Source organism: Rhipicephalus microplus, chromosome 10 (genome assembly GCF_043290135.1).
Source record: "Rhipicephalus microplus isolate Deutch F79 chromosome 10, USDA_Rmic, whole genome shotgun sequence".
Classification (NCBI taxonomy): Eukaryota; Metazoa; Arthropoda; class Arachnida; order Ixodida; family Ixodidae; genus Rhipicephalus; species Rhipicephalus microplus.
This window is the reverse complement of record NC_134709.1, coordinates 65,565,610-65,577,107: the sequence shown is the minus strand read 5'-3', so window position 1 is coordinate 65,577,107 and position 11,498 is coordinate 65,565,610. Positions and strand designations below refer to the sequence as shown.

Here is an 11,498-nt window from a genome sequence, read left to right as displayed (position 1 = left end):
ACCTCTATATATTGTTCAGTCCCTATCCGCATAATACCTGGGGCTCCGGAATGGAGCGAGCGCTCTACAACAGAACCATCTTGTGGGTTCTACAAGTACTAGCGCGGCTATGACGACGTGTAAGGGAAAAGCTCTGACCATAGGCTGCTTCGCATCTAATAAGAGGCCGGATCGCTTACCTGTAATATTGTTCAGTCGCTATCCGCATAATACCTGGGGCTCCGGAATGGAACGAGCGCTCTACAACAGAACCATCTAGTGGGTTCTACAAGTACTAGCGTGGCTATGACGACAAGCAAGGGAAAAGCTCTGACCATAGGCTGCTTCGCATCTAATAAGAGGCCATTTTGCTTACCTCTATATCTTGTTCAGTCCCTATCCGCATAATACCTGGGGCTCCGAAATGGAGCGAGCGCTCTACAACAGAACCATCTTGTGGGTTCTACAAGTACTAGCGCGGCTATGACGACGTGCAAGGAAAAAGCTCTGACCATAGGCTGCTTCGCATCCAATAAGAGGCCGGATTGCTTACCTGCATATATTGTTCAGTCGCTATCCGCATAATACCTGGGGCTTTGATAAATGACCGTTTTCTGTAGGTTCAATAGCAATACTCCAAGAAAGACCAAACAAAGCGCCAGCTGGTACAGATATATCTTGAGGAACCTCAATCACGAAGGCAGCGACAAAACATAGAGGAAGGGAGGTTCATGCGTATGTTTGAAAATAAGCGAAAACGTCCACACTATGTTAGATTCGCATCTTGGAGATTGAGAAGTAAAATAAGTTAAAGAGAAACACACATGCATTTTGATTTACACAGGGCTGGTTCAGTGCCCTCTCCACTATGCTTTAACTGTCAAGAACAAAGAAAACTAATGATCACGTTTCACTAACTTGTCCTTTCTCTAGCCGTGAAAAAAAATATCTTGACATTCTATTGAGACACTTTGGAATAACTATTCACTCAGAAAATATTATTTCTTTGTAGCTTCTTCTCTGGCACCCTCCCTCCAAAAAAAAATGAACATTTGCTTACTCATAGGTGATTTCTTCGGCGACATAGAGAGGATTCCATGGTAATTTATTTTCGTTCCAACTATTGCAGGTCAGCCTTTTTTTGTTGTTGTTAGGTGATTGCATGTGCCGCTGCGTTGTTCTAAGCCTCGTATAATGGTACATAAAACAATCATCTTAAAAAATTCTATACTTCCACCTTGATCGATTAGGCTTTTTTTTCTTCGTCTCAATTCTAAACATTATGCCTATATTAACCACCGGTTCAGAGCAAATCTCCCAAACTCGGTAACAGCTGAATCACACGGGTCAAGCAAGCAAGCTTGCCATGCGACAAAAAAGACTAAGAAGAAGAAGAAGAAGAACGAAAGGCAAGAACGTTGTCTCTAACCGCTGCTGCCCTGGCGTCCAGAAGGAGATCGAGCAGGTAATAACTTCTATATTTACCTTAAAACAGAGGACTAGTTTTGTTCCCGAGGTGCGTTCAAGTGGCGGTGCCTTAACTGCAGAATAAGCGGTAACACAGCCATTGTAGCCAATATGAGGAGCTATTAGGGTTAACCCTTGCCCAGCATTTTCCACTCCTTTAACCAAATTTGACATTTTGCATTTGAATGCAACATTCTTACAAGCACTTCTCCACGAATGGGCCATACCGAAAAACTTTGCGCTTACTTCTGCGCGAAGTAGGCACGTTCGCTATTAAAACGCAGAGTCAATGGCGCACGCGTGTAATTTTGTTTCGCAGAACTAACCCCCAATGTTCTCAGATGTTCGACGATTAACTTTTAGGCTCCGTTTAATGCACGGAAGACCCGGAGGACCTGTGCGAGGGGCATTCTATCTAAGATGATGCGAGAGCATGGGTAATTTTTATGACAGTTACTGTTTCCACCACCGTCTATTTCGAAGATGTATTTGCACTCCTGAAATCAATAGAATCTTGCAGCCAACTGATTTTTGCCGGCAGGACTGGTTTGTCTCTGTTCGCATTGGTTGAACAAAATTGGCAGATCCCACGTAAAGTGCGAATCGTTGATATGCGAAGCACGAATAAAAAAGGTTGATATGCCACTTCAAAATCAGCCCAAGTTTCGAGGTGGAGGTAAATGATGCCGTACAAGGCTTCCATTGATTGATTGATTTGTGGGGTTTAACGTCCCAAAACCACCATATGATTATGAGAGACGCCGTAGTGGAGGGCTCCGGAAATTTCGACCACCTGGGGTTCTTTAACGTGCACCCAAATCTGAGCACACGGGCCTACAACATTTCCGCCTCCATCGGAAATGCAGCCGCCGCCGCCGGCCGGGATTCGAACCCGCGACCTGCGGGTCAGCAGCCGAGTACCTTAGGCACTAGACCACCGCGGCGGGGTGTACATGGCTTCCATGTAACGATTATTATGTCTGGATGTGTCGTTTACCTTCGTCATCTATTCACGCCACTTGGTACCACATTTAGTATATGTGGAAGAAGTGAAACGTCCGCAAGCATGCTATGAGCGTGCTGTGTTCTTACACGACACGCGTGTCAGGATTATCAAGCTTGCACCAGTCATATACTTTCGTCATCCATTGACGTCACGTAACACAAAATTTGGTTTATGTGGAGCTAGCAAAACGGCCACGAGCACATCATGAAGGACCCAGTATACTCCAATGTAGCGTCGACGTGCGCGATCGCTGGGCACAGCGACGCTACCTTAGCAAAACGCGAGCACTCTATAGGCTGATGCAAGGTGCGACCGACAGCAAGCGGCGCGAAATGAGACATGCTTCGTTTCGCACTGATGCGCTGCCCAGAAAACTCTGTGTCTCCCACGTTTCGTGACGGAGGGACGCCGGACGCGCTGAACGCGCATGCGTCAAAGCAACACGGCGCGGCGCGCGCCTGCGAGTTCATGGCAGGACTGGTGCCTGGCGTGGAAACGCCGGCGTCACCCGACGAAATGAACGCCGATGAGCACGCGCAACCCGTCACGTCGAAATGTATCGGCGCCTTGACTGTGGCATGCAGTCATGTTCTCACATGACGCGCATCTTTTGATTATCATGTTTGAACCAGTCGCATACCTTCGTAATCCACCGACGTCACGTAATACCAAATTTGCCACATGTAAAGCTAGCGAAATAGCCGCGAGCGCATCATGAGTGTTGTAGGTATTCATGTTGTTACATGACACGCATGTCGTGATTATCATGTTTCTATGTGTCATTTACCTATGTTGTCCATTCGCGTCACGTAATATCGAATTCGGTATAAGTGAAGCTATCGAAACGGCTGCCAGCGCATCACGAGCGTGGCATGTAGTAATGTTGTTTAATGACACGCATCTTATGATTATCATGTTTGCACCAGTCACATACCTTCCTAATCTATTCGCGTACTGTAATACCAAATTTGGGAAATGTGAGGCTAGCGAAACGCCCGCGAGCGCATCATGAGCTTGGCGTGTAGTCATGTTGTTACATGACATGCATGTTATGATTTTCAGGTTAGGGTCTGTTCCTTGTGTTCGCCATGCAATCATGTCATGCCATACCAGTTTTGTAACATGCCATGTGAACGAAATCACTGTAAGAGCTGCGGTATCATGGAATGTGAATCATGACATTCATGACATCCGTATCATGCTTTTCATGTTATGACTAGTCAAATATGTTCTCATACAGTCATGTTATGCCATACCAAGTTTGATCTCGATACCGTTATTGAAACGGCCAGGAAAGCTAAACGTTGTAGGCGGCTAGATAGATAGATAGATAGATAGAAATATATATATATATATATATATATATATATATATATATATATATATATATATATATATATATATATATATATATATATTAGATAGATAGATAGATAGATAGATAGATAGATAGATAGATAGATAGATAGATAGATAGATAGATAGATAGATAGATACGCGCTAAGTCGCTGAAGTTTGTTAAGGAATGCTTCGCATTTAATACTGCCCAGCAACACACTGGGTCATGTAGCCTAAAGGTGCCCATGGGATCCACCCTATAAAAGCATTTTATTAGATGCACAACACGTGGCCCGTATAGCGATGCACCGAGCACGGTCTCCGAACTTAGGTGGTGCCATGGAACTTCACCACAAGAGAACAAGAAGAAAGTTCGAGCATTAGATGTGCCATGAAGTTAGGTTGGGTTAGGGTAATGTGAGGAGACGCATGGAGGCGTTCGTGACCATCCCACACTTGTATAACGCTGTGGCTCTATCACTATACTGTCCTACTCGTAGCTCGTCGAGGCATAGCCACGAGTCGACGTCCTCGCGGCATACCACGACAGCACCCGCCCAGTTCAGCTCGCCAAATGAGCCGCAATCCCCGCCATTCAATGCGGCGATGGAGGCGCTGCGGCGCATGCGGCCGCCGGCCAAGGGTGCGACGCCGGTCACGGACCCGGACAGCGCGCTGCCCTGCGGTCACCACTTTTACGCGATGCTGGTCGCATGCTCCGGTACGTTGGCTGCTGGAACCGCACTCGGGTTCGCCTCGGCCGCCATGGAATCCATTGAGCGCCAACCCTGGTACGACCTGCCACGGATTCCGCCTGAGAACAGGTGGATCGCCGACAGCCTCTTCCTGGGTGCCACTGTGGGCTCTCTGTTCTCAGGTGAGCAAGCAACGCAGCCGAGAAATTACGTGAGCTTTTTATTTACTTCTATGGTATGCAGTGCATGTTTTTGTTTGAGGAAATCAGCTGAGCCAGGACGGCGAGCTTCAGCTGCCATTTCACGTTTCGCTCCCAAATCAACCTACATTTTATTGAAGTACTAAAATATTCGAGTGATATGCATTTTGCTGCTCTGCTTTTTTATGTCCTTAAAGACGCTCTCTTCGTAATACGAAGCAGAAGCTGCTCGAAATCGTTTTATGATGGCTATACTTTTAACGCGTTGTAAATCATAAGTTAGAAGAAGTATTTCTGCATAACTATGGTACAGTACTTAACGCACATGTGTTAAAAACTAAATAACATGCACTGCGTTGTTCTTTAGTGTGGTTAAGTAATACACCATTTCTTCGTTCGTGATGCACGTTTCAGGCTTTCTAATGCATCTAGTCGGCCACAGAACAATCATGTTGCTGTCTTCCGCCGGCCTCATCAGTTCGTGGATGTGCTTGGCCGTAGGAAACAGCGTGAGCGTGATACTAGTCGGCCGGGTTGCTTGCGGTCTCTTTGTGGGCGTTGTCACCAACTGCGTTTGTCTCTACGTTGCCGACGTCGCGCCTCCAGCCAAGAGAACGACTTTTGGAGGTCTTCCGGAGGTACGCTGAACTACTTTATGCCGTCCGGTTTAAGCTCCCTCCGCGACTCGTTCTCCCTCAGGGGCTTCGACCCCAGCTCGATCCGATGCCGCACATCTCGACAGTCATAATACCTGGTCGTACTTTGATCTAGACTACGTACCCTATATAGGTTTCCGAATGTTCATAACAAGAATAGCAAATCAAATTTGTGTGGTTGAGTTCCCAGTTAGCCTGGCATGAAAACCACCTACCACCACTGTTCTCCATTGTCAACTATGGCTGGGTCGCGCACCTCGCTAACAGCTCGGTGACAACTCCACGATTACCACCAGCAGTGCATGGGCCATTGCGGTGAGCTATCGGAGCTAATATTGGAAGCCACGCTTTTCCGCCACTCTTCTTCGTCCTGCTCTGCTCTGCTGTTTGAGCACCCCAACACTAGCCAGTACACCCAGAGCCCAGTACCTTCATATACCACTAGACTCCAAGTGATGCACTTGAGGCACGTCTGATCGAATCACAGTGCACAATCTGCAATGGACATGTCATACACTACTTTTACTAAGAAAATGTTACTTTCAGACTGACAACGCTGGATCACACCAATACACGGCTGGGTCGTTTTAAAAGAAACTTGCCCCCCCCCCCGGCAGCCCCCTGAGAGCTCGAAGAGCTATAGTTGAACCGCGAATTGCTCTGAAACCCTTCCAGTGGTAGTGCCGTGGGGCAGCTTCTAATTTAATGTTTATTTATGCTAAACATTTTCACGCGATAGCGTTAAATAGCTCGTTCAGCCGAAATTACGGAGTCCGTATCGGTGTCGTTGGCTGTGAGCGAGAAATCATCGTCGTTGCGTGACCAAAAAAAATAAACAAGCTTCTTTGCGTGACGAAAAATTGAGAAAGATGCAAATAAAATAAAATAAATGTTCTGGTACTGAGTGGGGTCAAACCGCGGTCGTTTGCGTGGCAAGCGGGTGTGCTATCACACCGCTATGTCCCTGCTCCTGGGTACAGTTAAAATATCTTTATCTGCATGAAAATGCAGTAGAAATAACTTTCATACTTTACTAACACGCGTGTGCTGTATATATACACCATGAAACATTGCGCAATAATGCATGGTACAAGCTTACTTTGCTTTAGGGGGTCAGTACATCGAATAATATAACAACTTCATAGTTTAAAGTCAGTCACCCATTAATAAAAACACACACGCTACTGCAACCTTATGGTCACGTAGTGCGTGCACAGGCAGCTTGAAAATATTTCATATACCAAGTGTTTGAAGTGCGCACTCGGAATAGAGTATCACTATCGTGTTCAACTTTTGAACGCGAAGCTTAAGGCTTCCCACTTTTTCGCTCTCTCTTTTTTCTATGTGACCATGCCCCAGGTGCCACTCTTCGTCCTTTTAATAGAACCAAAGCATCTCGCAGTACCAAACTGTTGATATGTGAATTTATAGAAGCATGAAAAGTTATAGCAAACACTGTGCACATTGACACAGTACGTTGTGTGCAGTATGAAAATAATTAGTATGAACACGACATGTATCTTTTAAGTACTGCAATCGCCTACTCGCGTCATTTCGGATCATGCCTTACTTACACACAGGTTCTGACGCAGGTGTTGCATTTCTAAATGCAACTTCTCTAGCATTGGAATGTACTCGCACAGATCGGAAATTGTACTTTGCATCTCCTGTATCAGCTGGTGACCGTGTGGCCAGTGAGGCACCTCGAAGTGGCCACGACTTTCGGCATTTTCTTCCAAGAGAGATCTTTCACCGCGTGTTATTGGCCACTCGTGAATTTAACGTCGGTATACCTGCAGGTAGCCATGAGCGCCGGGCTTCTGACGGCTTACTCGCTGTCCGGATTTCCCTGGGAAGTGCAGGCGGGCGGTTGCGCCCTCACGGCCGTCCCCATGCTGGCGATGCAGCGCTACATTGTCGAAAACCCGCGCTGGCTGCTTGCACGGGACCGCTCTTTGGACGCTGACACGGCCGTGTTGCGACTGTACGGCATCGACCCGCCCGCTGACTTCCGACAGCGCAAAGTCGAGGGCGCCTCGGACCAGCAGAGATCCGCAGATGCCAGCCGATGGCCGAAGGAAGCCAGGTGAAAATACTTTGAAGACTACGCCTTGCGCGGCCTCTAACACTATCTATCTGTAAGAGGGCTTGATCCATTACTTATTGAACTTGTCCCTAGTAGAGGCCTCCCTTAATTACTTAATGTGTGTAATCACATGACATCTACAGTGACAGCTTTTACCTGACCTTTGACTGATTCGTAGTGTCGGTAAGGTTATAGCTAAGTATAACAATTACTCAACATTTTAAGGAAACATTAGTGTATGCTATACGCTGTTTTAACTGCCTTCTTTTTATGCAACATCCATTGCATGGCTGAGTTTCATTCCCACAATTTTTTGTAATTCGGAGCGCTCCACGGACGCGGCCTTTCGTCCCTCCATCCATGTCATGAGGCGTCGTAACGCTCATGGTATACTGCGTTCAATACAGGTAAGGGGAGCTACTATACAGGTCATTACAAGGATTGAAATGATCGACACTGCCTTGAAATGAACGAATGAGGTTTATCGTACTATAATTTACAGAAATAACCTGGAAGAAAAATCTTTCGTGCACATGGGGCTGACTCCAGCAGGGCACCAGAGAGTGCGTCATGGCCTCGCTGAGCAAGAAAATAATCTGACAATGAATTTACTTTAATGGATTTCTGTTGTAATTGCACTTGTTTTCTGTGTGGCTCTTTTTGAAACAATCGCAGGAATTTCACGGCTTGTCTGCTACTCTACCTTCTTCAGAACATCTCCTGCGCTCAGCTTTGCCTGCTTCGAGCTGTGCAGGTGATGGCCGGCGCAGTGGCAGACGTGCCCACACAGGCCTTCGCTATGTTCCTAATCATCTTGCACATAGGATGCGCCACTTTAGCCATTACCGCAACAAAAAAAGCCAGCCGACGTGGACTGCTTGGTCTGTCGGCCTTACTGGTCGCAGCTGTTTTGTTCAAACTGCGACCACTGGATCATCTTGGCTTCATGTAAGCGTTCTCCTATTAAATAACACGGACTTCGTATAACCTGTTCCCGTAGCTTCTTCAGCGTAATTTGACAATTTGACGGCATGCCTACAAACGAAAATTTTGAAGAACCTTGTCAGTGTGAGAAATAACTGTATATACCACGCATTGTGAGAATCATTGCTATGCGAAACAGTCAGCGGCTGTAGCCGCTTAACCCCGCTTTCGGTTAGGTATTACCAAGACGATTACCACAATTGCTTACTTTCTGTTGTTGCGTGCATATATATCATGGGCTTACCAGGCATACCGTCTACAGTCTGCCCCCTACGGAATAGTTGTTTTTTTTTCTTTGACGCAATGCAAACACTCTAGTTGCAGCACACACTTCCCCTTTTCGAAACAAAGTGCAAGTACAAATAGCGTTCGTCGGAGTTTTTCTTGACGGGGTGAGTAGTGCCGAACTATATCTTGAATGGCAGAAGCACATGCGTACAAATCAACAAGTGCAGAGTTACAGCAGCAGAGCAATCTCTTACGTATAATATGTTGGACCCCCTAAAATAATGTTTTGATGCCTATTTTCACTCACCTGAATAGATGTTGAGTGAGAGTCAGCTGTGCGACATACCCGCGTACAATGGAGCATGTTATGCCCCTATACAATTGACAGGGACTTTCGCAAAGGGTTTTAATGACGTAGACGACAGGTTTGTCATGTTATTTGTGCCATTAGCTGTTAGTTGTGCTCATGGTTCAGCCATCATCCCCCCCCCCCGGAGAAATATACCAGATTTAGTATAGACCAAATCAACGAGAAGATCAATCGAGCATCCTGGCGTAGGCGTCTAGAAGAACAGAAACGGTTAAAAGGCCCTTGGTTCACAAAGAAATCATACGATCGGTTCGTAGGCAGCAGTGATAATAATTTCCTTGTTTTAGGAGTTTTCATTGTAACTAGCAATTCCGACAATGGTGAAACATATGCCAATAACTATCTTCTTGGCCATCCCTGCCGAAAGATCATGTCTTATTGAGGTATGCATGTCTGTTTATGCCAATAACTATCTTCTTGGCCATCCCTGCCGAAAGATCATGTCTTATTGAGGTATGCATGTCTGTTTATCCGAAGCATTAAAAATTATTGACACTGATGCTCATAATACATGGAGCTTGAGCCCCACATCGTTCGTAGTGAATTCGTAAAGATAAAGGTTTTGTAAAACCTATAGAACAACGTGACATCATTGAGGGTGTAAATTTTTAACAGTTTATTATAAGCGCGTGCATAAGGAGACGACCCATCATATTTTATGGTAGAGATTTTTTCTTTAACAACGCCATCATTCGGTCCTTTAGTGAAAACGTTGAAAATGTTGTTGAGCTTTTCAATGTCTGAGGTTCTCTAATCAACGGAGCTCACACTGCTTATCAGATAGTGATAGGCTGATAAGAACGTAACTGCATATAGACAAGCCCGAGTCATTAAAGAGAGGGGGGGTCTAGGCAGGAGCCATCTATACAAAAATAAGTAATTTTGTTGGTGAAACCAATATTTAGGAGCCATTTAGTCGTTTTCGTGCTGTATAAGAACGCAGTACTGTTCTCGCATCATGTTTTCGCGCATAAGTCAAGCCATGTTGTTTCATACAAAATCAATTGTGCCAAGTTTCCGGCACAATGGCACTTTTGCGCATTCTCTCTTTTCTCTTCCATTAATTCGTTGTGTTAAACAAAATTCTGAACAACTTTCGTAGGTTCGTAAGGTGCACAAGTTTGTTTGTTCATTTAATTTAAAATTTGTAGCCTACAGAAGTAACTGCTGGCAGATAGGTTAGAGTAACACTTCGTCCGCTTCCATTTTACCCTTCCCTCTTTCTTCCTAATCCGGAATGACGCTTCTGCCAGCGGGACCTACGTAACGATTCTCTCAGTTTTTGTGGAGTAGGCGTAATACTGTGCAAGTGTTTGTCCGGAAAAGGACATTCAGAGGGGCTTCTCATCAATATGTTGATTTCAGCGAAATGTTTCTTGAGTGGCTGGTTTCGTTCGAGTTTTGCAATATATATATATATATATATATATATATATATATATATATATATATATATATATATATATATATATACTTATGCGTGCATTCAGTACTGTGAAATATTCTGTTAATAAAATTAAAATAAAGTGCTTCGCAGACGTTAACACTCTACAGTAAGGAAAAAATTGCTTACTTGGCTCCCGAAATAGCAGGCTGAAAAGCGGCATACCTTTGTCCGATGTTTTTAAATGTGCATATCTCTTCCATTTATCTTATTACCCGTACGTACTGTCAAACAGATTAAACAGGCTGCATTCTTTAATGTGGGAATGTTTTCATCTCACAAGAATTTATTGATTAAATCGAGAAACACTAGATATTTCTCAGTTGAGCAGGAGAAGTTAAAAAAATCACATTCAATTACAACGCAGCTGCAGCGAGATTCATCCACACTTCCTTTATTCTCTATTATAAGCAAAAAAAGCAACAGTTCTATTAAAAAATGACCACTATGCATACTGATTTCTGGACAGAGACTGGGCTGTAGACAAGGACTCCACCAATGCCAGCTGGACGGTCTTGCTTTCGGTGAGCCTGTTCGTGCTGGCTTACTCGGTGGGCTTGTGCCACATCCCCGTACTGCTCACCGGCGAGTTGGTCCCTCTGCGGCGGCGATACGTCGGCTCCTCGTTCGTGTGGGCGTCGCGGTGGTCCCTGACCTTCGTGATGATCCACTTCGACGAGGACGTGCTCGCCGCTTTCGAGAACAGGGGAACGCTGCTCACGCTCAGCGTGGTGGTCGCAGTGGTGGCGGTCACTGCCATTGCTCTCATCCCCGAAACCGAAGGACGCACGCTGAGGGACATCAATAGATAACCGCCTGACAGAACGTCGGCCGCGTCGTACCCGCCGTTGCTCCACGTGGCCCAAATATTGGTTTGCCGCTGCAACGTGGAGTAGGCAGGAAGTGATGTTTACGGTGTTAAGCCGAGCATCTTCTATGTAATTATGTTGCTGATTTCTACGTCTTTCATGCATGAAATATATCTTTCGCAGTCCTACTGCGTCTGTTCATTTTTCCATCAGTGAGGTAATTGCTGCCCTGTCTA

At 45.5% G+C, this 11,498-nt stretch overlaps 1 protein-coding gene across 1 annotated transcript; it reads left to right on the top strand.

The window, feature by feature from the left end:
* Window positions 1-4,414: 4,414 nt before the first annotated feature.
* LOC142774285 (facilitated trehalose transporter Tret1-like) lies at window positions 4,415-11,265 on the top strand. The gene is made up of 4 exons (XM_075874681.1): window positions 4,415-4,667; window positions 5,100-5,323; window positions 7,141-7,427; window positions 10,923-11,265. Exons 1-4 carry the CDS (start codon window positions 4,415-4,417, stop codon window positions 11,263-11,265), a joined length of 1,107 nt encoding a protein of 368 aa, XP_075730796.1.
* The last annotated feature ends 233 nt before the right edge of the window (window positions 11,266-11,498 follow it).